Source organism: Meleagris gallopavo, chromosome 3 (assembly GCF_000146605.3).
Source record: "Meleagris gallopavo isolate NT-WF06-2002-E0010 breed Aviagen turkey brand Nicholas breeding stock chromosome 3, Turkey_5.1, whole genome shotgun sequence".
In the NCBI taxonomy this organism is placed as follows: Eukaryota; Metazoa; Chordata; class Aves; order Galliformes; family Phasianidae; genus Meleagris; species Meleagris gallopavo.
The window spans coordinates 53,197,166-53,225,003 of NC_015013.2; the positions used below are offsets into that span (position 1 = coordinate 53,197,166).

The following is a 27,838-nucleotide window of genomic DNA, read 5'->3' on the forward strand; positions in this document are numbered from 1 at the left end:
TGAACAGACCCAGGACTACCTCCTGGCTAATAAAATACAGAAACAACTACTTGCACGAGGAGAAGGAAACATGAGGAATTGTCTTAACTAAAGTCTCTAGTCTAGTCAGATTCTATCTAAAGGCATGCAAGAGGAATTTGCATCACTAGCAGAAGGAGGAAATCTCATGTGAACATTTTACGTTTCCAGTTTTCTAAAAGGATGTAGATGAAAGGTTGCACAGTGCATTTTCAGGGCCTCCAGGCAATTACTTAGATATCAGAGTAAACTTTATAATTGAGATACGGGTGGGATGAAAGGGCAGAATTGGGAACAAATTCAATTTATAACATGAAATGATTGCATAATAATCCTTTTGCATGAAATTAAATAGTAATAAGTATAGTTGAGCCTTGCAGTATCTATATATCCATGCTTTTAGTTGTAATGTCATTTTTCTGTTGCTGCATATGTGCCAGTTCTGGTAAGGATAGATTTTGAATTACTAATTCTGTTTGTATAGCTTCCTATTAGAAGATGCAAATGTGTCATCTCATGTTTGCAGCTTGCCAGAAGGCTTCTTTTCCTTTAGGGAATATCTTACTTTTATTCTTAATCATATCAAAACCAGTGCAAACAGCTAACTACAAGGTGTCCTTGGAAAATCAGATTATTTTTTCTAAGTTTTCCCTTCACAAAGCTAGTCAACATGAAGAGAATTTTTAAAAATTGAAGTTATTTTCAGCTGGAAAATAAATCTTGTTAAGTCACTTACCAAATTTCATATCAGTATTTTAGATGTTTTTAGACTTGACTCTGAACCTCTGTTCCTCTTTTGGAGGAGTTACAAGCTCTGTCACCCTTTGTATATGGAGCTTGGATGGACACAGAGAATGAAAACTATCTGATGTGTAAAATTGGTCCTGCCAAAACACATGCATACCCACAGAGAAAAACATCATCGAGCGTCAGTTATTGCTGCCCCTCCTGCAAAACTAGACAAACCAGGTGTCTGATGTCTGATTTGTTAATTTGGTTTTTGCATGAGCATGGTGATCAAGTAGTTTTTACAGATACTGACCTGAACTGTTAGGTGAAATTTGGACACTTAAGTTTATCAAAACTGATTTGCACTAAGTGTTCAGGAGTCCTTTTTGTGGAAGTCAAATTTAACTTAACGATTATTTGGGTGCTGACTTACCTGGCCTGTGTGCTCAAGTGGAGGTGTTAAGCCTGTACCCTCTTGCTTCGGATATGGCCCTTACTGAGTCTTAAAGTATAAAGCGTTTTGTTGACTAGCAAACTCTTTTCTGAAGGAGAACTTAAATTGGTGTTCCTCTGATTCCCTCAAACATCTTCAGCTTTAATTTCAAAACACTTAATTGAGTCAGCAGTAGACATTTTGCAAATGACAGTGATGTGATAGTGTAGAGGGAAGATCTCTGAGAAAAGATTATCTCTATTGGCTGTATTTAGTACACTATTTAGAAATTTTTTCATATACTTGCCACTCTGTGCTGAATTAATTACACTCACGTACCCCTGCTTATTAATATGTAAGTTCACATAGCCCTCAAAGTTGAACTTGGAAATCTTGTTTTGAGTGAGTTCCAAGCTAGGAGCTTGGCTTCTGAAATCTATGAGCAGTGGGTGGTCTACATTAAAGTCAATTCAAACACTTTTCACAGGTGATAAAGATCATTAGCGATGTTTGGTTTAAAGGGGATGAAAAAGACTAGTGTATTTTAACAGGCAGGAGCTTTGCAATTTTATTTTTAAATCATGATTTGGGGTAATCTTGAAACATTGCCTTGGAATTCATCAGTCTATAGGATAGCTTCCAACTTCAATTGCCAGAATAAATAAAATCTTTGTTGAATTTTGGGTACTGTGAAGACTGAAAGAACTTACTAGGAGATCTCTACTTTGGCTGTAATCATCACACTATATGGATAGTCGTAATGTTTAAAGGGACTCCAGGAACATCAGTTTTAAGTAGAAGAAAGATGCACTTTGTGTTACTCGTGGTGATTCTCCAGTTGTTGTACAGAAGTACTTGGTGCACCCGGACAATGGAAAAACTACACAAGAACATCCAATGTACACTGAACAATGTGACAAATACATGTGGGATGCGTAGTGCTAGACTGAATTACAGCAGGGACTTTTTCAGCATGGTTGCTTTCTGCTCATGCTTTCTGCTAATGACATTAAACGCCATTTGGTCTTAGCTGGGTGAATCTGGATTAATGTCAATGCATTCTCTTGTTACAGGAGCAGCTTACTGCCAGTTCATGGACATGTTGTTCCCCGGGTGTATTAGCTTGAAGAAAGTAAAGTTCCAAGCAAAGCTGGAACATGAATACATTCACAACTTCAAGCTTCTGCAAGCATCGTTTAAAAGAATGAATGTGGATAAGGTAGGCATTCTGTATTTGTATTTCAATCATTGCAGGCTTCACGAGCTGTATAAACTGGATAAAGTCAATAAACAGTTGAAACAAATTTCAAAGCACTTAAGTCCACTTTTTTGAATTTTGACTAGGAACTGGAATTACAAGTTGTATGTGAAGATGTTCTTGACCTTTCATCATCTGAAAACGGTGTTTGGGCACACAGGAAGAAATTTGGCATGCTCCATTTAGGTACAAAGTGAAAATTGAGTCCATGTGCCTGATAAGGAGTTGTACAGCTTAACTCATTATTTCTTAATTATTTCTTAAACTTCAGAGACTGTTTTGATAAAATACCATCTGTTGGAAATTCTTTGTCATCACTGAACACCAGGGCTTTAATTTGAAATACCATAAAATTATCGATGACCTGAATTTCCCACAGAACAACCTGGAAGTATACTGTTATTATAAGTATTCCATATTTCTTGTCCCAAACTGGGTTTAAGGAATTTCAAGTATTCAAGAGCTGGAATAATATACCCAGTGATTTGGTAGACTGGCCAGTGCATGTGATTTTGTAAAGGTTAGGAACAGAGGTCTCTCTTAGGAAATGGCTTGTTATTCAACTGATACTGATTTTGTGTTGAATAATGGAAGTTATGTTCTTTACTTGCAATTTTATACTGATGCAGTACCTGTATATCATTTGAGGACTCTCCGCTGATTTTAGTGTTGCCTTATCCTGAAATTTAAACAGTTTTATTACAAAGTCCCACAATAATTTCATAAAGAATTGGAAACCTTTATTATTTCCTGAAATGTTGTGTTTCTGTTTATAGTATGATTTGATAATGAAGCATTGGAAAACCCAATAAAGATGAACATTGCCCATTTCTCTATAGGGAGAAAACTTGCTCTACTCAAATGAAACAAATAAGGGATATGCAAAATGCTATGTAAATCGTTACAGGAGTATCATAGACTTACAAAATGCTGGACAGTTGGCTTAACCTTGAAGAAACAGGTGAAAATTACAGTGCTTTTAGGTACTCTGTTTCCAGTTGATAACTGAATGCATTCAGGAGGTACTAATGTCCGTTGAACGTAGCTCTATAGTTAGCTGTGTGAAGCTAACTTCATACAGCAAGGCAGGGCAGTCCTCCTGCAGCAGTTTCTTCATAGTCACTGTCTGCCCACAGCATCTTGGAAGCTTGTGCTTCCTGCAAAGCATTATAGAGCCATCTCCTTACACTGTTTTTCTACCACCAGTCACCTTTTGGAGGCTTCATTTATGTGAAAAATTTGTAGGACACTGATAGTGATGTTCCTTATAGCCTCTCTTTTGTTTTAGTAGATGTTTCTGTCAACTTTTTCAGATCAATAAACTATTTTATGCATAGCTATATACAGAATGGAAAAAAGTTACAAGGTTAAAACTTCAAGGTTATTTCATAGTGAACACGTACTACCAAAATGTAGGGTGTTTCAGCATGTCCTGGAAAAGCTGATTCAGACAGTACAGCAGAGAGCAAAAACTTAATCTGGATCCCTTGAAGAGTTGTTCACCATTACTGTGCCTACCTGCAGCATGTAAATTTAAAAAACAGAAATCCCCACTTAGCTGAATATAGTCCTACTCCCAGAACAGCTTCGTTAACCACAGCTGCCACTGCAGTAGGAAAAGAGTAACTGTGGAACAGTAGTTACGAAGGTTTGCATATAGCCACCTCAAAGGCTGGCCCTTTGTTTTATTTATCATTAGGACCACTTGCAATTCTAGCATGATTTGCTATTAGGAGGACAACAGTGGCAAAGAGTTATGAGATATGTATGTATATATAGCCTGGTCTAGTGGTTGGTACCCTGCACATAGCGGGGGTTTGAAACTAGATGATCATTATGGTCCTTTTCAACCCAGGCCATTCTATGATTCCATGATATATATATACATATACTTTTTCCAAATTAGTGTGTATGGTTTTTTGTTTGTTTTGTTTTGTTGCTTTTCTTTTTAATTTTAAAAAATCGATGGGTTATTATTGGAAACTTTATTCTACCTTCCAGGTAATTCCAGTGGAAAAACTGGTCAAAGGACGCTTCCAAGACAACTTAGATTTCATTCAGTGGTTTAAGAAGTTCTTTGATGCTAACTATGATGGGAAGGAGTATGATCCTGTGGAAGCTCGACAAGGCCAAGATGCTCTTCCCCCACCAGATCCTGGTGAACAAATCTTTAATCTGCCCAAAAAATCTCACCATGCAAACTCTCCTACTGCAGGTATGTTGAGTCTAAAGTAATTCTATTTTTTGTCTCTGAAGATGATCATAAACTGTGACTAATTTTATCTAAATAATAGTTAGAAATTACCACCTTGTGTGCATGAGCTATTCTTTCTGTGTTGTCATAGACTTAGCATCTGTCATGTCAGAAGTTAACTTCTTATGGTGTGCTCAGTCCTGTCCGCTCTGGGATGTCGCCCACTGAATCCTTGGCATAAGTGTTGTAATATCTTCTGGTGGAGAAAAAGACACTTAGGATAGTCATCACTGGTTGTAGTGTTTGCATGTGTTTTCAAGAACAGGAAATTTATAACACAGTGAATTTTTTTAAATTATTCTTTTCATGGTGATAAATTGTAAGTGCTGTCCAGAAAATGAAAAAATAATAATAATGTGTGCTTTGTGCAGTTTATGGCTCAGACTTCTAAGTGAGCAGCATAGCAGCTATTGCTCTTTCTTGAAAATACATCTGTCTTCTGACATTTTGCTTTGTGTTTCTGCAACAGGAGTAAACAGTTAAGCCTGGTCTTTGGTGTTTATTTAATATGAGCACTATTGATCACTCAGCAATGCCATTTTTCTTGGTAACTTGTTAAGTGAGCAGAAGAGCAGACATATAGAGATTTTAATTTTTTTTTTTTTTTAAGTAACCACTAAGCAAGTGGTGCTGGAGTTAGTTGACTACAGATGTGTACGTTTGTACATACAGAAACACACATGCATGCACTCTTAATTCCTTTATTGGTATGTCCTGAGTTTGTCTTATTCGTGCTAAACCAGTCCTCAAATAATGATTAATTTTCAGTTGATGTAATTCCGTGACCTGTCTTCTCATTAACTCAGTTGTTGGCAAAGGGGAAGGGGCAGGTATCAGGCAACCTCAGGTTTAGACTGGCTTAAACTCTGGAATCGTACCCAGATTTCAGCAATCTGCTCTGACCATTTCTGATGTCAAAGGTGGGCATACTTGGCCAGCTGCCTTCATCTCCTTAGTGCTCCCAGGAAGCTGAGCATTAATAGCTGGGCAGTGCTGCTCTGAGATTCTGAAGTGATGGTGGTTCTCCTCACATCTTTGTTTTTGCATCATCTTGTATCTAAGCTTTTGAATTCTAAGGCTTAGTATGCTATAATTTCCTGTGTGGTACCTTGCACTGCCTCTGAAAACTAAAAACCCAAGTGAGCATCGGGTGGTCCTTTTGATAAGTTGGAAAATACACCTCTATTAAATACAGAATTTACCGTGCTTGTTGATCCTTCTTGCCAGTGGTCTGTTTTTACTTAAGTCACAAATGTGTCATCCCAATTAAGGTAATGGAGGTCGCAATCCTGGAGAGGTAGAGTAGCTGCTGGAATGGAAGAAACCAGTCAGTTTGGATGATAATGCAATGATCTCATGTCCTGTTGCTGGTTGTACAAGAGCATGCCATGTGCCTTTGATATGGAGTAGGACAACTGAGATATGTGGTGTGTTTTTATCAACTTTTTTTGGTCACAGATGTTTTCTTTTTCATGGAAAGCTTCCTTCCTTATTAATTTAAGTATTGTTTGGATTTACGATAGGCAGGTCACTAATATGTTGAGGCAGGGAAGAGAGTTGTAGGCACTGTGTGACGATAGGTGAAATAAGAATTCTAGCTTTTATTGCTGCTTGCATTGTAGAACAGTTAAGTGTCGGTCACAGATTTATTATGTGCATGCAAGTGCACATTTTACTGGAAATGCAGGGATATTCATTACAGATGTTACAGGAACAATAATGATACTACTTGTGTGAGTAAAACAAGCTTAACCATTTATATTAAAAAAGCCCAAGAAGATGAGGTCTACTGAGTTCTACATTGAAGAATTCCCCACCCCATCTTAAGCTTCATCTCCCACAGTAATACAGTCATGAAGAGAGAATATATGCCTATGAATAAGTGTGACATCAGATGGCATCATTTAAACGGCTGCTTATAGCTTTAATGCCAATTATTTGTTATTCTGCAGCCATGAATCTCCAGTGAAATGGCTGAGGTTTGGGGCACAGCTAAACTTCACAGTTTGGCTTGACTTTGTTATGGGAGTAGTAAGCGTTGAGGGCTGTTTGATACAGTAACCTCTTAAACCAACTCAGCAAGCATTTGCCAACATCAGTAGCAGGGTGCCATAACATCTTGCCTTTTTTTTGTTGTTACTTTTAATAAGTGTCACTCACTTTATTTTAATACTGAAGCTTTGAAATTGTAATGGATTTCAAATCACTAACAAAATTAAAAGATGCAGTAGTGATACAAAGGAACCAGCAGATCTTTTAATGTCATATAAAAGTTTTTGAACAGTGTGCAGTAGACAGGTATGTATCTTTTGTTCAGTGTCAGGAGCAAGTAGACTTCTGGGCACTTAGACTGTATTTTGTTTTTGTCACTGACCTTTAAATAGGTCTAATCCAAATTGATTGAATATATGATCCAAACTGATCGAATATTTTAAGGGAATAATGTATTTAGCTGCTGGCACTTCCATGTGTTCAGATGATTCGTATTGTTCCACACAACAGCTATTCCAGTGCCCTTTGCCAGACCTTTGTTTTGGAGTAATTTAGGAGGTGTTAATCTCTTTAATGATTCATAATAGAGTTCTAACACTGTGTTTTCAGAGGTAGACAAGGATAATGTCATTCAGTTACCAAAAAAGTGGTCAAATCCCTAAGGGACTACTTGGAAAGCTTACCCTAAAAGGTAGCTGCAGCGAGTTAGGATTATTTTTGGTGTTTTAATCTCACTCTTAATCTCTACAGACCCACTGTATCTGATAGTCACTTTCTGTGCCACAAAGTGGCACATATCTGTATCTCTGCAGATACCAAGTGTGGTCTTCATTTCATTTTATGAAATGACGTTAACACAAAGCAGAACCTGAGAAGTGTGAAGACACACCAATTTTTGTGTTTATTGGTGAGCATGCCAGCAGGCCTTTCCATACCCCTTTGGAAGGCACTCCTGCTGGTGAGTCAGGCAGGTCAAGGAGAATGCAGCTCGTAAGGGCAGCATAAGCAGCTCCTCCATCTAATCTAATGTGCCACCCTCATCCTGTGCCTATCTTTCTCAGGAGACAGAGCTGATTTGCTACACGGTTGGTAGTGCTGTGAAGGAAAGATGACTTCATAACACGTGTATATTTCTTCTAGAAGCAGCAGGTACAGCGAGGAGTGCCAGGTAAACACAGATCCCTGCTGGCAGATGAATGTGTTTCCATCCTCTGTGGGGTGAGCCCTCAGCACGGCCCACCAGCGTGGGCTCTGTGCCAGCAGGGCCACAGCTGTTTTTGGATAGGATGCCATCTGCCCACCCTGAGCCTTTAGGTGTCCTGCAGCCCCCTGCTTTTCTCCGTGCAGTGGTAAACAGTCTGCAGATGTAGAATCATGATTATTGTAAGGGATTAAAATATTAGCATGTTGTTCTTTGTGCCGGTTCTAATCCTCTCAGGAAAAAAATAAAAGCAGAAAAGCTTCATCTGATCAAATTGAAAATTTTGATCCAGTTGTCAGGGTTTTAGCTTAGTGGCTTATGTAAGGTTTCCTGTGTATCAGAGCTTTTTGTATGGGAGAGGAGTGTCAAAAATGCATGAGTAGAAGACAGCTTAATGAAATTAATTATTTACATATAAGCTAAAAACGCGAGAGGTCCTTAGAACTGAAGGCTGATGGACTTTTTAGTTTGAAATATTTTGTGAGAGCAGGATGACTAAAGCAGAACTGGAAAATACTGGAGGATCACATGAGGGCTAAAAATAATCCTGCTATGACAGGGAAAATAACCAGGGCAGAATGAACTGTTTGTGCATGGATGCTATATATATGTGTGTATGCTGTCAAAGAGCCAGTTATGCAAGAAAAACGCCAATATTCTGTAGGGAGATGGTATACCCTGCTATGGCAAGAGTGCTGCAAATTCATTTTGAGGGATAAATATATTCAACAAAAGCAGTCTTCATTGCAGCAGTTAGTGGTATGATTAAGCATCCCAGGGAACCGGAGAGCTCATCCCGACGCATTTTTCTTTGCTTTCCACCAAAACACGCTGCCTTTTTCCCCACGTTGCAGGCAGTTTGGATTTCCAAGGGTAGCCCCGTCTGTCGTGGCACATTGCTGTAGAGCTGAAGATAAGAAGAGCCGTAAGGCAACAACTGAAAATGCTTTTGTGCCTGGTTCATGTGAGGCCAAAGGAGTGTGTTGCCCCACAGGAACAGTGTGTGCAAAGTGGAGAGGGAAACAGCTCAGCCATCAGACAGAGACCTCTCCTACCCACATCAGGAGGGTTTAATTTTTAAAGCCACCGAGGCAGAGAAATGAGACCACAGAGCAACATTGCTTGCAATATCTTTTTCTTTTCTTTCTTTCTTTTTTTTTTTTTCTGCCAGTTAGGATCATTTCCTAATAGCTAACCAGATAGTTACAGAATTGTATACATCATAGGTTTTTTCTTTTCTTTCTGGGAGGACTTCACATTTTAAATTGTTTTCTTCTGTTAGGCCTAATGTGAAATGCTTTCATTAACTGGAGTGCTTGCATGCTTGAGGACTTTTCTGGAGAAAATAGGGGTTTCAGCTGACAGGTTTTTTTGCCATTAAAATGTTGGGGTTTTTTATATTTTAAGATATAATTTGTGATGAGGAGAGGGCTGTGGTTTGTTCCTGTTTACCAAATCTCCTTCTTTTAAAGATGAATATGGACAGTCATACCATAAACAAGACGCTCATCTAACCAATAGATTCAATTGTATGTTTGGATGACTTGGTTGAATTCTGTGGGTGTTCCATTTTCAGGCATTTGTACAGACTTCTCCTTGCCAGTTCCCTGGCAGTGCAGAGCTCATTAGATTGTGCTGGAGCCAATAGCAGTGGCAGTGTGGAGAACTGAGGGGAAAGGGGTGCTGCCATAACCTGGGAAAGTCAGTACCATGAAGTAACTGAGTGCTGCACTGCTCTGTATCAGGATGCTGAAAGCTGGTTTGACTGAGGTCATTTCACTCCCATTAAGCATCAGTTGTCATCACTTGTGCCATTAAGCATCCCTAGATGGAATACTGTCTCGCACCCCACTGTAGCTGTAACAATAAGCATGTGTGAATATTAATTTGCTTACTGTTCTCATTTGTTTGTTTTAAATGGGCCAATATTTTAGTTTGTCAATAAATTGCTTGCTCTGCGGCCTTTTAGTGGGTTTGTGTATTCTTCTGTGGCATGAGTCAGGAATATGCGTTTTAGGAAGCTTTACAATTTGAAATTAACATTTCAGTTTTTTAATTTGAAGATACAGTGCAAATGGTTCCCCATTCAATTGAAGCAATAGCTGTGAGGGGCTCAGCTAAGTCTTGCTTGCTCAGGGCTTCCACTGCTCTCATTCACTCTATTCTCACACGCATCCACACAGCAGTCATGCACGTGTTCCCTTGGAACTTTGCATAAATATTTAACAGCATACTAATTACTCATGTAGCTTCAAGGAAAAATTGTCTCTAAGCATTAAATGAGTCTTGTCTGCAAGACCACACTTGCAATGTAAAGTGACCTGGAATTCCAAGTCTGACTTTGTACCCAAAACATACACGGTGCCAACATTTTGTGCTTTATGTTTTGGAAGTGTACATCTTTTTCATGTTTAGCAAAAAATAATAATGGTCTTACTGACTAGTAATTGTTTCTGGAGCATTACAATTAAAAAACTGCAGTGCATTTCAGAATTGCTTCATCTGGTTTATTTAAGAATGAGAACAAAATAATGTGTCCTTAGAAACAGTTGGTGCTAAAGTTCACTTCTTGTTCTCACCTCCACTAGCGTTACACAGGTAGGAACAAAAAGTTATTTAGGTGCCAATGAATGTGCCTGCAACACTTCTTTAAAAATGTTCTTATTTAACCCTGTATTGACCTCAAATCAGAGCATGCTGTAATAGAAGTTTTCACAATGTGGTGGAAGCTGGCAGTGCCCTCTGGGTCCATCAGGCCCAACCCCCCCACTCCATCAGGGACACCAGAGCAGGGGCCCAGGCCCACGTCCAGGCAGTTGCTGAAGGTCTCTGAGCAGCAGAGCCCACACACAGCCTCTGGGCAGCCTGTGCCAGTGCTCCTGGTGTTTAAATACAGTTTGTTGTATTTCAGTGCTTCATCTTGCCCTAAGCACCATTGTAAAAAGTTTGTCTGTCATCTTAACTCTCTCCCATCAGATGTATACATGTTGATGAGATCCTCCTGAGCCTTCCCTTCTCAGGCTGAAAGGGCAGAGCTCCCAGCCTCATAGAGGAGAATCTCCAGGTCTTTCGTCATCTCTGTGGTCTTTTGTTGGGCACTCTTTAGTGTGTCCAGATCTCTCTTGTACTGTGGGGCCAGAAGTGGACCCAGTGCTGAGTAGAGAGGAAGGATGGGCTCTCTTGACCTGCTGGCAGCACTCTTCCAAATGCAGCCCAAGGAACTGTTGGCTTCCTTGCTATGAGGATACAGTGCTGAGTTACATTTAACTTGGTGTTAATCAGGGCCCACAGGTCTGTTTTCTGCCATGGGGCTTTCCAGACATTTGGCCCCCAACATATTTTGGGGATAGGGTTTTTCCTGCCTGGTGCAGGATTCTGCACTTTTCTTTGAACATCGACAATAAACACGGGAAGGAATCAGTAATAGGTAGTATTTATGACACTGATTGCAATGCAGTTCTCTCAATGTTCCATGAAAAAAAAAGCTGATAAGAATACATTTTGTATGTAAAATATGTGTGTGAGATATTGTGCTTTCTCAGAAAATGGAAATAGGACTTGTTTCTTTGTGATGCTGGCAATGTGGGATGTCTGAGGAGGCTTAATGAATACATGATCACTACCGGTATAAGTTTTCTTTGTTGATGGGCAATAAATATTTTCATGGAAGATGTGATGTTGGATGGAATTGAAACTGCTCGAGTTATCTAGCTCCTCTGAGCAATAAATTAGGAGTTATACCACACTTGCACTAATTGACTGCAGGGTCATCGCGGTGCTCAATAGTGTAGTTATTAATGTCTATTAAAATCTTTCATCTCCATTAAGGTATTTGACTGTCTCAAGCACTTCGCACAACTCTTATCAACCAACATCTTTTAATTCCTTTATGAAATTAAGCTTCTGTTAGAAATGGGAAGCTTACCTCTGAGCTGATTCCAAAATTGATATGTTAGAATAAATATGCATTAAAGATTTTTCTTTTTTTTTTTTCTTTCTCCAGGAAATTTTTAATTAGAAAACCCTAGGCATTCTCTGTTGCAATTAAGTTCTATCCAGCTGTCACCAATACTGTCTGAAAGGCTCAGATTATTTAGCTGGCTTTTAACTGTATTACTGAAATTGGAATATCGTGTTCATTTCAGGGCTGATCTTGAGGAGGGGAGAAAAGTCCATTTCCTTTGATTTGTCCGGACTTTTATAAAGCTTAGTATCACTTTGCTGCAGAAATCCAGAAGGCTTTGTAGCTTTCAAAGAGCAGAACACAATGCAGTGTATTTGGTGCTATCCAGCTTGCAGATAGCGGTGATGTGAGCTTGCTCAGTGTGCTTTGTGAGGATGGCTCAGCTGCAAATTGGAGAGAAAATCTGGCGCTTCAGTGTTAGCTCTTGCTCTGTCCTGATACCTCTCTGCAGGTGAAAAAGATATGTGTCCTTAACTATTCAGCTTTTTGTGATCCCTGCCTCAGTCTGCACCGAACTAGCTCTCTTCATAGGGCTGCTGGATACGAGAGGGAGCATGTACAGGGGCTGCCTTGCTTGGGTCATGTGCCAAGGCCTCTGAGGGAAACCGTGCATAGCTGCTGGGCCAAGGAGTGCTGCCCTGCAAAGCTGAACAGCCTGTCTTCTGCTCGTGTTCAGGCACCTAGTGAGGAAGTCCAGCACTGCCTTAGTGTGCAAGAATGGCAGTGAGCAGAGGAAAGCTGCATTGCCCAGCTAAGGTTTCACATCTGAATGGCCACACCTTGTTTTTAGCATTCAGTTCTCAGCTGAACTGCTTCCTGCATGCGTGGAATACAGTAAGAACTCTGAAGCACAGGCTCAGAGCTTAGCTGGCCTTTGGACTTCATGTGTCCCAGAATTCAGAGCCAAGAACAGCTGGTGGTAAAGGAAGGCTGTAGAGCCCATAAGCATACAACTGTGATCGGCTCTTCAGAAGAGCTAACAGTAAGTATGGGTGCTGTGAAACAAGATTCTTGACACGTACCTGCTTAGTGAATCAAATAAAAGAGGGTAGAGAGAGGGCCAGTGCTTTTCTCTGTGTTCCTAGCCTAAGCAAGGACGGTGCTGACTCCATCTGAAACCCATTTCCAGCAGGCAGAATTGAGGAGAAGGCTGCAAGGGGAGCAAAGTGCTGGTGGCACTGGGACAAAGTGGGAGGCTGCAGGCCAACCAGGAGGGACCAGCTGTGGCAGAACAAGGCCTGAGGGACCTGCTGAGGGACGTGAAAAGGCTGCAAGGCTTCTTTGTGGAGAAGGGCTGCCTGTGTGACATTAGCTGCTGCCTTTCCTGGTGGAGACATTGCTCTGTGCTCTGTCAAGCTCTGCTGTGTGTGTCATTAGAAACAAATAGAGAAGCCTAAGCAGATCAAAAGGGATCGCTCAGTCACTATGGCAACCATGAGTTCACTGATGGATTTAGTTCTGCTCACACTGTTTGAATCTACATGCCTTCATCGCAGGGATGGTTTATAGAGGCAACAAGGAAAGTGTAGGAATGGTTTGGCTGACTTTATTCCAAGTCCATCTTTCTCCAGGGGGCTGAAGTTAGATAGGTACACCAAGCATTGAGCCAAAGGAATTGTCTCTTAACAGCTCTGTTTTAAAAGCTGAAAGTTGCCGACAGCTAAGGGAACTTGATACTCTTAGGCTGGTTTTCATGTGTTTTGGTTTGAGTTACTTCCCTCTCAGTAACAATGTCAAAGTAAAACTGATGAAAATTTGTTTTTCATGGTAGAACGCTGGAACTTTTTCCACTGAAGTAATGGTGTGAATGGCTATCTGCAAGTCAGATACGTGTATTTCAGCATCAGGCTAATAGTGATGTATTTATCCTGGGGAAAATATTTGATTGCTATTTATTGATTGTACTTTTTAGGTGCTGCTAAATCCAGTCCAGCTTCTAAACCGGGATCAACACCTTCTCGCCCATCTTCAGCAAAAAAAGCTGCACCGAGCAGCTCAGCATCCAAATCAGATAAAGATTTGGAAACTCAAGTCATACAGCTCAGCGAACAGGTAAATTTACTTGAGGCATAAAATTAGATGCATTCGTTGTCACAGACAGGCATGAAATCTGATATTGCCCTCTGCTGAATGATATCCTCCAGAATTATGAAGGTACAAAAGATTTAAATAGCCCAGCTGGGAAGAAAAAGAGATTTATTGTTAAAAATAGCATTTACTAGAGATGGCTGATATTGTGCCAGTACATTTGAAAGGGAATCTTAGGAATGCCAGGTGAGTCTTGCTGAAGTATGAGAGTTTTATTACAGATAGTTTTATTAATTAGGTTTTGAAATGTATCTTTTATTTCAGTTGGATGGGAAAAAGCCCGACAGTGTCTTTGTTCTTCTGTATTACAGGTTTGAAATAAATCAGTTTAATGTGTTGTGCAGAAAACAAGCCTGTTTGTAATAGCAGGGTTAGAGAATTGCAGCTGAACCAAGACAAGCTCATTGCACTCTGCTTTCTGGAATGAAAACATTCAGGAGGAAATATGCCTTTCTCATTTAAAAATGGGTCTACCTTTATGAAAATGCTTAGTATATAGTGTTCTGCAACATAATAAAATGTCCGAATTTCTTCAGTGTTATAAAAGTAGGGGCTTAATTTTCATTTCTGCTATTTGGCTCTGTCATTCCTGGCACACAAGTGTCTGCACTGGACAGGAATAAATACCTGCGTCTGGCTCAAGACCATGCTGTTGATGATGTCAAGGCCACTTGTATAAATGAGACCTGACTGCTGTATTTGTCAGGGGAATAGAGAAAGGAAAAGCCTCATATTTTACAGCAAGAGCTGCCTGGCAGCTGCATACAGAAAGTCATTATTCTGGATTAAGTATAATTTTCCACAATTAAGGTCATTTCAGTTTCAGACTTCCATTGACCTCAACAACAGAGATCTTGGTTTGTTTAGGCACCGACTGCAAATTCTTTGTTACTGTGATGTGCCAAAGGTGGTGATGGACAGCCACGTACCGAACATGACGTAGTGTGGGTTGTGTGTAACTCTGAGCAGCAGCAAGCACAGCAGAGCTCACCAGCCTTCCAGGGTTGTTGCTGTAGCAGAAATGTTCTTAAATGTTGACTAATAATGAATGCATATATATACTTCTGATGGAATCGGAATCTTTTTTTATGTCATTTTAAGCAGAGTTCGAACATCATTTAAGTGTGGCTTAAACCATGACATTTGTGTGTAGAAGTCAGAATGTGCTCACTTCAGCAGGAAGGGTCACTTTGGATATGAGCAAGATAAAAATATTTGATCTTTACTGAGATGCAAACAGGCAGTCACTGCCACATCCTCTGCTAATGTATTCCTAGCAGCTTCCACCTGTGAAAACCTTCAGCTTTATATGCAAACAGCCCCGAGGAAAATTAATGATTTCTTTCATCACAGAAAAGAAATCCTGAAGATTTTGAAAGTCTGTGTTTTACAAGCTCATTTTTGAGAGACCTTTTCTAGCTAGAATCATCTGGGAGCCTTTTTTTTTTTTTCTTTTTTCTTAATGCTGGCAGTACGTGGTATCTCATTTGCCACTAATGATTACTTATGCACCCCAGGCAAATAACATGAGCCAAAAAAGCTCTGCTGCAAGCTACTTTGAGCCAGGTTTTTCTTATCCCAGTATGAACATGTTGGAAGAGCCAAATTGCCCATTTTTCCCCCACTCTACAGCAGCCAGGCGAGGTATGGGCAGGAGCCAATTGTACTGCTTTTCTGTCTTGATAGAAAAAATTGTTGAATGGCATCTGTGGTTATCACATCCTTGTCTGGCTGTTAACAGACTTAATTTCAGCCCTTTCATAAATGGCAGCTGAGGGAGATTCTGACATTAAACTTCCGTGCAACTTGTAGTGGAAAAGTTTAAGTACGGATGTCCATATGCTATATTTTACCATAGGATTACTTGATGATCTATTTGCAATGATTGTAAGCCACGCATAACATTTGCTGGTTTAATGGTTCTCAACAATCTTAAAGTCTCTCTTAAAATGGCCATAGCTATTGCCTTGGCCTGTGCTAGTAAATTAAACACTTTCAAGGCTTGTCACCGTGCACTGGAGCTTGATTATCCGTAGCATTAAAATGCTAAATGGTCCCTGCTGTCTTTAGGTCTGCGCCAACTAGCACTCTCCCAAGGGGTTTCTGAGTGCAGCTGAGGAGAAAACACAGACCAGGAACATTACATTATGTGCGGAGAAGGGACCTTTACATGTGGAGAGTGGTCCCAGAACAGTTAACTGGATACTAGCATAGACATAATATCTCAAAACAGCACCGTCTTGGCTCCATGTTTACAGCAGGTGCTTAATCTTCAGCCTGGATATGCAGTCCTGTGAGCGTTCATACCACCAGAGGAAAGAGCAGTTAGTAAGAGCCACTGCTTTGCACCCATTAACTGGATTGCAGGGGTACTTCTGGTCCGGACACCGCACGTGGGAGTGAACATCTGCTGTTTCTCCTCCAGGATAAGCCTCTTGGCATCTTAATACAAGGAAACACTAGCATGCAGATGTGCTAATTGCCTGAAGGAATACAAATTAATGCATCACAGACATGTAGATAATATGCAAGTGAAGGAAAGTGTATCTGCTTTGGTTATAACAACGTTTACTGGATGTTGCAGATAATTTGCTGTGTGCATATTTTTTATGCCTTAATGATTCTGTTTCTCAGAATGGTGTGTACATGATGCAATGAAGACAGGAAACTGCCTTCGTGGTAAATAGGTTAGAAGGTGAAGCTGCCTGTGCTGTTAGCAGCAGATATTTCAGCTGAGGCTGGTTGTTTTGCAGCACAGAGCAGGAGATCTGGCAATAGTTAGGTTCTTGTTCTGTCTGGATGCTGGAGCTGCTCTCAAGGAATGCATTGCTACATTGCTGCAGATCCACAAGATGTGTCTTAAATGTGAGGAGGACCCCATGTTTAAGTAGGACACGCATCCATAGATCAAATTGTTCCATTTTGCTATCTATACTTATCCATGACTAAAAGGTTGATTTTAAGGTGACCAGTCACTGTATCACTGATAGATTCAAACTGCCAAGGGAAGAGTTTGGTGTCAAGCTCAGGTGGCTGCTGAGAGATGGATTCGTATGTGAATGAGATGCTCTGAGATCGTGCCCTGGCAGCAGGTCTGTTCTGCTGTCTGACACCTCTGGGAGTGCAGTCAGAGGTCAGAAGAAGGCATTGCTAGCTCAGCAGTTATGGAAAGATGAACTGATAGGATTTAGAAGGCTGTCAAAGCAGTGTGTGAGCTCCCTTGGTGTTCTTACCGGCAAAGGGAATCAATCAGCTTGCAGTGGATCTGGCAGCAGGAAACTTTCTATTAAGCTGTATCTGTTCACTCAAATGTCATCTTGATGCAAGTTAATTTATTTAGCATACTTTCTTTAGAAAACTCATTTGTGTAATTGCAGGCCTTAAAATGTGGATGCTAATTTGGCAGTAATTTGGACATGATTGGGGTCAGAGTGTTTGCTGTAGGCAGCTTCATCCTGATTATTTCCATTGGTTGACACACTGCTGTCTTCCAAATTTGAGAGCCACTTGCACATGTTACACTGCTCGTCTATACCACTTTGGATAGTAATTCATGCTTTGCTGCCACAAAATTATTCTTTTTAATATATATATATATGTGTGTGTGTGCGCATACATGTATATGTACATATAAAAATATATTGCAACATCTGTCTTGGTTTATATGAAGCCTAATCTTGAATAGCTGGGTTACCCATAAATTATTTGCAGCAGTCTTAGTAGTGAAATAAAAACCAACAGCGGAGCCCAAAGACACTTGTGTACAAGGAAAGACTGACATTTGAGAGAATTTGTTGATAGCGACAGCATGTGAACAAGACCAGAAAATCCATGGTGCAACCTGGTCACCGCAGCAGCCTCGGGGTGCTGAGATGCAGATTCTGTGGGGTGGTTCAGCAAGTCAGGAGGCAGCAGAGGTGAGAAAACAACACAGCAGTGCTTGCAGCTGAAAGACCGTTTACTTCTCAAGTAGTCCATTTCCCTTTGTGAGCTTTTCTGCTGGACCTGTATGTTTTTAGGGAAGGAGATATGGTAGGTTTTCTATTAATCAGGCAGAGTAATGGAATTCCGGTGCTGAATGTTTCACTACTTACCATTACATGCCATTTCTGGCAGCTTTGCTAGAAGCAGTGCTTTAAGTAGCACTGACTCCTGAGCTGCCACTTCAGGTTTCAATTTGCAAGAGCACTGAGAAAACTGACCTCTAAGGATCCAAGGTTAAGATGTATCCAGGAGGTGCAACACAGTGTCCTGATTTGCTGTTTATTCTTTGTTGCATTGTACTTCAAAAACAGTGGAATTCACTTTAAGCTTTAAAATCAGAGATATGTTTAAGGTGATGGTCAGCATGTGCAATTGTGTACTTTTAGGCTGAGTTGTTTTGTCTGCAGCATGCCTTACAACTGATGCATCACATACTGGTTTATGTGCAGGTACATTCGTTAAAACTTGCACTTGAAGGAGTGGAGAAGGAAAGGGATTTCTACTTTGGCAAATTAAGGGAGATTGAACTTCTCTGCCAAGAACACGGAGGAGAGAATAATGACCTTGTCCATCGGCTAATGGAAGTCCTCTATGCTTCAGAAGAACATGTAAGTTCAAATTTAATGTGTGTTTTATCAAGATAAGACAGCCTCATTCCATTAGAAAATATTGGCACAGTGTTGAGTGATATCCAGTATGTAGGTCAGCAGAGCTGTAAGAGCAAGGCTTTCCATGCGTCCTCCCCCAAAAGGAAGCTTGCATTTACAAACAACAGACTTTTCAGCTTGGAGGTTGGATTCAGGAGGCCAGCTTGCTTTTTGCTGCTTTGGCATAGGTTTTGTATTCTATTTTAGCACAAGTTAATCTGGAAGGGGAGAGTGTGTGTCACAATTTTAAATTGATTTCATGTGGTCCTGAGCCTTAGTTCTGTTTTGGTCCTACCTTTCTGCGTGAAGTCTTCCACTCAGTGTTCTTTAAGGTGTTGAAGACCGAAAAGCAGAGAAATTCTCATAGAGGTGCTGATTGCTGTGTATGGCTGTGAACTTTCTCTCTCCCATGTGGCACTGTTGCAGTAGGCACTGTGCAGGTCGCCAAGTGCGTAATTATATCTGCAGAGACAATGCTCCTTAGCATTTTTTATCCTGTTGCTATAGGCAAAATTCTTCAGTATGCAAACGCAGTAATCCCCTATTACCAAAACTGCAGAAATGTATTGTCTGCAAGATTAAATAAGAATCTCACTGCATTTTAGGCATAACACTGTAGACACTGAACAAAGGAAGGAGCTGTAAAAGATACTGGTTAAATTCCTCAGATACACTGAGGGATAATGATTCGATGGAGCTTTAGCTGAACTGCTCCCATTCATGCTAACTAAATCCCTGTATGCGCTGCTCTGACGATTGACCTCTCCAGTCTCCTGTGAACGGTAGCTTTGGCTCCAGAGCACATAAGCATCAGCCTAATCTCTCTCTAGCCCTGTGGCACTGTAGCCTTTCTTACATCTGTTCCAGAAAGCTGCTGCATTCAACTGACTCAAAATGTTGTATCAGAAGTAGTGCTGAAGCTGCTGCTAACTCGTATGCTTTTCTAAAACAGACTAGTAGAGAACTAGTGAATGCTGGCTGCAAGAGGGTCACAAGGTTGCCACCCAGAGGGGCCGCCGCTCAGATTAGAGGTGACAGGGGAAAGAGGATTTGTTCAGTGGTGTGGGACGAGTGATGGAGACGCAAAGGAGGAGGAAACCGTTATTTTTGCAGAAGTAAACAGTCGGACACATTTGCCAGGCTCGTGATAACAGGCTAAAAGAATTACACACATGTAGTGGTCAGAGAAAATGTCTTCTGGATTCAGGAACAGTGATTTATTTATAAAGCAAAGCCAGAAAAGTCCCTCCTCTCCCCATACCCCTACCACATCTGTCTTAGTTGGCTTAAATAGGAAGCGATTCCCAGCCAAGAAACGCATTTGTTACTTTTCTCCCTGCAGTTTTCCCTACTGGCAGAATACATTACAAAATGTCCTACTTCAGCCCACATCTCAGTGCCTTATCTGCTTCCTCCCTCCAACCCTTTCTCTGTTGAAAGCACCATCAGTGCCTGCACGTGAGCTACACACGCCAGCTGTGCTTATATCTAGAATGCGTATGCAGTTGGAGACCATGGATGTCACTCCAGAAGCCCTCATCTCCCAGGGAAGAATGCAGAGGCAATTCCCCACTCAATTTTTTCTGCCTTTCAGTGGGAGGATTCATCTTCTTGTCTTCTGGGGTACATTTCTCTTCCTCACTATTGTAGGTGGACTGTAATGCACCCTCATGCTTTAACACTGAGAACTAAAGATTGTGTTTTCTTGCTGATGCCTGCTTCTTGCTCTTGTGCTCTGCTATGTCTCACCAGCCTGCTTTGCCTTTCAGTTCTGTTTTTCACTCTCTGTGTAATAAAGTTGTTCCTGTTTAAATTCTCTCACAACATTTTGTGAGTCAATCCCTCGATAACAGCAGTTTGGATTTCCCAAGCCCCAGATGGGAAATAGCCCCAATTCCCAAGACATAGACAGTGACAGATTTCTGGTTTCTTGCTAATAAATTCATGGTAGATCCAACTTGGATTGTTGCTTTTTTTCCAGGATCACTGACAGTTATAAATGCTGCAGTGCCCATCATGTTTCTCTTCTAGGTAGGGGATGTGAGGTAACGCAGCTCACACGCACTACACAAATCACACCTGACCAGAGCCTCGTGCTTGAATATCATGGCTAATTTTGAGTTTCTAGCTCCAACAAGCATTTGGTAGTAATCTCAAACTGTTCCTTCCTAGCTGTAATTTGACAGATGTTTATTGTATTCATAGTGATCATGTCTTGTTTTTTACACCAACTGCTCTTATTCTGAAGGGAAAAGTCTCTCTGCATTTTGTGCTGTGGTTATTTTAATCCTCATAAAAGATAAAAGATGTCGGGACAGCAGTTTTAAGTGCTCAGGTCTCCCAGTAGCTCACAGATCCCTCCTGGGAGTTGTAGGCTGTCAGATGAATTCCTTGTAGATGAACTCAGAGTGCAATAAAAAGTTTAGTTCCTACAAAAAGCATTCTCCACAAGTTTAATTATTGTAGTTTTGCACTGAAGGGATTTTTATCAGGTTCATGTTACATTTTTTTCACTATTTTTTTGGAATTCCAAATCCCTGCATAGTTTCAAGTAGGTGTCTTTGTAATCTTTTGTTTAATGCAATGAAGACCAAGCTTTTAAGACTCTTTTCCCCCTTTATTCGTGTGGGGTTTTGAGTTTTACAGCACAATTATCAGTCCACGTGGGCTCCTCGTCTTTAAAAGATTCTTCCTCTTCTCCCTGGTATGCTTCTGTTGTAACTTCATTGTCCATCTTTGCTTATGAGAGAGGGATGTTATGGCTGCTAGTATCACTTAGATTGGTCTGGCCAATCAGTATGTAATCTTACGTAATTTTTAAATATATTATTTGTAATCTTTCTGTTTCTTTGTTTAAAAAGAAAATTCTTTTTAAAAATCAAAATAGACCAAGAATAGTGTTTAAAAAGGATATGTTTGAGTGTTGTGGGAAGTGGCCTCATGCTGTGACTACTTGTAGACAGGATGGAGGTCTTGGATAGTATGTGGAGCATTTGGTGGTCGGGTTTTATAGCTTCTGTCTGAAGAGCCGGAAGAGGCTTTGCGTGTCATTATGAAAGCCAGACCATATAGGTCTTGGTGTAAAGTGAACACACTGTTGCATTTGCTTTCCTTGATAGGCTGTTGTGGCTCAGTTCATGCAGAAGCTGGGTGGGTGTTGCTCTTTGGTCTATCTGTTGCACAGCTCACATTTTCAAACCAATAGCTTAAAATTCCATTGGTTTTGTGACTTTCTGCTCCAGCAGGCTGTACATTTGCTACTGCTGCTTTTGGGCAAGGCACTCACCCCTAGCAGCTGGTTTTCGTAGACCACAGCTCCTCCATCTGCAGGCACACCTGAAGAGTTCAAGGCACATGAACTGAGGGGTCAAAAGCAAGCATCTTTTGTAGCGGGAGGCAGAGATGGCCATGGCCTTGTGATCTGAGTCAGAAATAAATGCTCTAAATAGACCTTCCACTGCTTTCCTTATTAGGGGATGCTATTCAAGGAGATTCCACAGTCCCAAGGTAATTGTGCATAGTGACTCTTGTCTTTCCCATTTCATGTATTTATACAAGCTGTGCATACTGAAAAGCACGTGTCCAATTCTCAGAACTTCTCTGGTAGTCACATAAGATTTACCATTTCCATCAAAGGTAACCCTGGCAAGAGAGGAGCCACTGCTCTCCTTCAGAGCTGTGGAGTACGTTCCCCAGCCATTTCCTATGGCTAGAGACTGTGCCTGTTCTGCATGAAAGGAGAGCACATAGGTGACCTGTAACACCTGCTTGAATATGCTTTCTATTTGGTATCTCAAAAGCTGTGTATGTGGAGCCTACTGAAGAGGTACATAACAGAGCAGCCCACAGCTTTAGGGTTAACCAGGCCTCAGCTTTCTCACCCTGTAGTGCAGGATCTTGTTCCCACAGCTGTCAGCTTCTGCCCACAAAGCTCCTGCGCTCCAGAAGCCTCGCACTCTTGCAACCCATTAGAGAGGATGTGGTTCTTAGATGCTATGCATGAAGACATTCTGACTTGAGGTACCACATGTAATAAGGGCATTGTTCCCCCCAGAGGGCCATAAGACACTAAAGTGCAATTGTATTGATCAACATATTCACTTCTACCTCAAAATAGCACCTGAGTGGTAGAAAGCTCGCTTCCAATTGAAATGTGGCTGTTTCTGCATGTGGTAAACAGGTGAATATTTCAATTTTTTTTCTATATTTCTATCGGCAAACGTTGGAGACCTTATTCACCTGTTCTTTTAGAAGCAGACATATTTTGCTGCCAGAAGGGAGGTACTTTCTCATTGCATAAGCTACTTTGAACTGTTCTGGGAAGATTCACATAGGGCCTCTCTTTTCTTTCAGTTTTGGCCTCAGTTTGTAAACCTTAACAATATCAATCTCTTACAGTCTGTTGTCCAAACCTCTTGCTTCTAATGAGAAGCACCAGGCACCGGGCAAGTTCTGCAGAGGTATCGTGTTGGCAATGGTGTGTTTTGAATGGCAGCTCAGGGTTCTGGAACAGGACTGTCCTTAGAAACTGCCTACAGCTGAGCTCTGCCAGTGCAAGACAGGGAGTAGATGTGTCAGATCTTCTCAGTGAACGGCGCTGTGGAAAGATGAAAATCCACCCGGGAGAAGCTTTAGGGGAATGCAGAAACAGCGCTGTAAGCAGCAGCCTGCCTTTCTGAGTGCTGGTGCATCTAGGTCAACTCAAGATAACAGGTCTGCTGGCTGTAAATTGGAATTTGTATAAAACCTGCATCCTCAGCAGTGAAGATTCAGCATTCCTCTTAGTCTCTCAGAACAGGGATTCAGCGGCACAGCTCTAGAAAATAGTAGGTGTAATAGACATTTGCAAGAGGGAGCTGTTCATCAAACATCACCTGCCTATAGCAGTAGCTTCTGTAAGTCAGTGAATGCTGGACTTAAATTTCTTTCAAAGAAAATGCATTCATAATAAGCAAATCTTTGGCTATATTTTCTGCATAATATTTAAAACCACATTTGCAGTAGCCTTTGGACTCTGGTCTGTACTAACATAGACATATCACTTTGGGAAGTGATGTTTGATCTAAAAAATGAGGCTGGGTTTAATTTTTAAAGCAAACGATAGCAGAAGTGTCTTGTCTGTTTTGTGATAAGAGCCTGGAGTGAAGATTGTGTGAGAACTGTAACAGGCAGGTTCAGAAATCCTTGGAGAGACAAAATGGGAGGACACTGGGATGCTATGGTACGTGGAGCCCCTCATGACCCACTTATTTATGTTACCTGGGAGTTAGCATTTATGTCAGTTTTATGTCTTCATTTAATTTAATTTTAATATATCAAGCGTGTCATTTGCTATTAAGCAATTGTACAGATATAGCCTTGTGAAAGGCCAAATAGAAGAACTGGGTGCAGGCAGGGAGATGAGATAGAGCCAGTTCAAGGCTCCAAGGGTACTGAAGCAAACTGGGGGGCAACCTTGCAATTGTTAGCTACTGCTGTCTGCTCATTGGAAGGAAAATCAGAAGTTAAGCTTGAGGCTAGTTGAACTCTGAGCGGGAGGAGATGATGACATGCTTCTGCTGAAGGATGTTTTGGGGTGTTTTTCTGCCCACAGGAGAGCCACACAGAGGAGCATGAAGGTGAAGAGCAGGTCCACGAACAGCCCCAGCAGCAGGAGGAGTACTGATTCACGCAGCGTCTCTGACAATTTTCATTTTGTGTGAGAACTTTCTTCTGGAGAATGGAACATGTGTGGCCTCAAACTTGAAATCAGTTCACTCCCAGTCTGCCATTAACATTTATGTACCATAGTGAGTGCCAGCCAACCACTGCATTCTGTACCCATACTTTGCCAAGATGCGTTTGCAGAAGTCTTCTTTCAGTGTATCCTCCCGAGAGGCTGTAGGGCTACATCACCTACTGTACATCACTGCAACTTCACCACTTGGCTGCTTGAGATTTGTTCTGCTCTTTAAGAAAATATATATATTTATTTTTTTTTCTTTTTGTCTTAAGTATGATACACTTGTAACTTGTTCTAACATATTTATATTGGCATTTTGTGTGGCAAGAAGTACCGTACCACTAGCTGTGTCTCTCACTTTGTGGTGCTTTGGCATTTTCTCGTACGTCTGCCCTGGGGCATAAATTTGGTCAAACAATTGGAATAAAGGGATACAGTGGAAGTCATGTTCAAGCCATAACGATGAGATGTGTTGTGGAGGAAAATGCTCATGTTGCTCACGTTTGTTCCTTTCCTGCCTTTACCAAATGGGAGGCAAGGCATCTGTTTCACTAGGAGAGATTTAAAACCTTGTGTTAGAAAGCTGCATGGTATGTTTTTTGGCTTAATTCTGGAGGACAGACATCCACTTAAGTTCTTCAAAACCCTCCCAGTTTCTTGACTAGTCAATAGACATTTCCTAGCTTTTCTTCCTGAGGAATTCTGTCCCAACCTGCAGCTGCAGCTCCGCCTCCACAGGGCACAGTGCTGACGGAGGTGAAGAAATCTCCTTGACACAAGTGTAGCTGCAGGACACCACCTCTGCCATCACACTTGGCTCCGCACCCTCAGAAGAGGACAAAGTAGGGCAACTGTTTCCTTCCGCTCTGCTGCCCCGACACAAGCATGGATGAGGAAACCAACCACAGAACCAGCCATGAAAACCTCCCAACCCCCTAGAAGTGGTGATGAGCACCTCGTGGGTGCTGAGGCTGCTTCTGAAGCACGAAGAGGAGTCAAGGAGTCCTCCTTGAGGTGGTGTGCCCATCCAACTGGCCAAGGGCACCGCACTTGGCTGAGTCCTCCAGTGAAGCCAGCATGCTGCACAAATACATCAAACCTGGAGGTGCCTGTGGTGAGAGTGCTCCCTTCCAGAACGGTCCCTGCTACCCTGTTCTAAAGGATGGTATTTTATCAACAGAAATATCTTGAAGTGTACAAAGCATTCCTTGTTTTTATTGTGAAACTGTGCATTCTGGTTGCTCTGAATATTTTATGCTTGGTATTCTTGGCCTCTCACTTAATTTTCTGAATTCCAAATTGTTCCTCTAGTTAAGCAGGTATTTGGAAGTCCCAGCTCAGTCTGCGGTCGTTGAAAAGTTCAAAAGCCCAGGGAAGAGCAAAATCACCTTAGGTCTAAAGCTAACCTAACCTCAAGCTCAGGTCCCCAGCTGATGCTTCCACAGAAAGGGTTTTAATGAATCAGCCCCCCGACACACAAACGACACACACACACACGCATGCGGCTTTCTGTTCCCAAGAAATCTTTTGCAGCTAAGTGGCTCTGAGTTAAATGTGAGAACGCTGCTGTTGTGCTGCGCCGCAGGCAATATATAGAATACTGCTAGACATTAGAACAGGTATTTCTGTTCCCTTGATCACTCCCCCTGCCCCGCAGAAGAGTTTTGGACCATCCGAGTTGAGGGTTTCCTGGCTGTGCCTCCAGCACCAGCCCAGTGACACCGAAAGTGCTGCAACCAACAGGGCAGCGCTTCCCTTCCTGATTTTGATTGGGTACAAGTAAGATCTGATGTATAAAAATGCGTATTTTCCAAATGAATTATTTCCAGGAATCACCACAGATGGGGGAATTGTCATTTTCATTGTATTTGTGTTTATTAGAACATATGTACTTATTACAATTGTCATTGTAATAAACAGTAGTTCTTCATAACGCTGTTGAACTGAGGAGCGGTTGTCCTTTAACCCGGAGGGGATTTTGGATGGGGGGGCACACGGTTTTCGGACCAAGCATCAACTTGGTTTTGCCAGCCCTGGTCTCTGGTGGCCACGGTTCATCCTGCTAGCGGTAGAGCAGGGGCGCGGGGAGCGCTCCAACAGACATCCTTCTGAAGGTGCCGGCAGTTGGGTTGCTGGGCTCCTGGTGTCTCACATCCAGGCTGCTGACTTTTCTCTCCTTGGGGCACATATAAAGAACAACAGCGACAGCAAGCCGAGGTTCGTGTCAGGCGGGTTCCACCTCTGCCTTTTTGGGCCTGGGGAGCGCAGGGCTCCCACTGCCGTGTGTGGGGAAGTGAGTGAGGCAGGCAGCCGTGGCAGGGCTGCACCTGCTTGGCGCTGGAAGCCGCTGTGCTGAGTGGAGAGCCGTGCTCTGAGAGGGAGAGCGTCCTCCTCCTGCCACCCCGTGAGTAACCCATCGATCTGTTATGGTTTTAATAGGCGTCTGTAATGACCTTTACTAAATAGCACACCGTAAAGCTTCGGTTATATATTAAATGTAAACTGAAAGGAATGTAAACATATGTATTGTTAACTATAAATAGATAAGTAATGACATAATAGATTAAAAAAGTCTTATTCAGATGTATCGGGCGTTTCACATTATCCACAAACTGTCGCATGGTAGAGTAGATTTTTGTCTGAATATGTGAATAACTTGACTTGCGTTTATCTTTTTACATATTTAATAATAAAAAAAAAAATGTTAAAATCTGTCCAGTTCTACAGGCTAACATAATCCTTTTCTCTTTTTCAAAACATTTACTTGCTTCACTACTGACTGCACATGGGAGCAGGAAGGAAGAGAGCTGCTTTAAAAAATTAACTTCACTTATTCCATGTGTGCTAGTAGTATCTATGCATGCACATACATGTGTATACCTATGTACATGTGTATACCTATGTACATGTGAACAGCATTCTTTTTTATGCCAGATTTCCAACTTTCGAGTATTTAATCTCATGTAACATCACTTCGTTTTAATGCAGCAAAAGCAAAACTTGAGGGATGCAAGAGTACCCTGCGTGTGGTATTGGTGAGGCTGCACCATGAGAACTGTGTTCAGTTTTGGGCCTCTCACTACAGGAAAGACATCAAGGCCCTGGAGTGTGTCCACAGAAGGGCAGCAGATTACAAGGCCACTTGTGAAGAAGAGGGGAAAACTTTATTGCAGTTCTCAGGGCTGAGCTTTGGCAGCGCATGCAGTGGTGCTGCAGTGGTTCTGCTGACTTGCAGGGGTGTGAGCCGGGGGTGGACATCTCTGTGCCATGGGTTGAAGCCACCTGGGTGTGTGCCACCACCATAGGGTTAGACTGAGTCCTCCAGATACAACCAGGCTGGGGCTGACCCTCTGTCCAGCCCCACTTTGGGAGGATTCTGGCAGAGGGGAGCTCAGCATTCCAGCCTGTGGAGCAGAGCCAGCTAAATCACCTTTCATAGCCCAGTGGGGATATGTGTGTCTTTGGGCTTGTTCCAATGTGCAACAGCACAAAATGAGGTAACGTGTTTTCCAGTTCAAATAGCTGAAAACTTTAAGACAATTGCATTG

At 41.7% G+C, this 27,838-nt stretch overlaps 1 protein-coding gene across 1 annotated transcript; it reads left to right on the plus strand.

Moving 5' to 3' along the window:
* The first annotated feature begins 2,213 nt into the window (after window positions 1–2,213).
* Window positions 2,214–26,223, plus strand: MAPRE2 (microtubule associated protein RP/EB family member 2). Its single transcript, XM_010708878.2, has 5 exons — window positions 2,214–2,399; window positions 4,440–4,653; window positions 13,762–13,901; window positions 18,371–18,529; window positions 24,162–26,223. Exons 1-5 carry the CDS (start codon window positions 2,229–2,231, stop codon window positions 24,231–24,233), a joined length of 756 nt encoding a protein of 251 aa, XP_010707180.1. The 5' UTR covers window positions 2,214–2,228; the 3' UTR covers window positions 24,234–26,223.
* The last annotated feature ends 1,615 nt before the right edge of the window (window positions 26,224–27,838 follow it).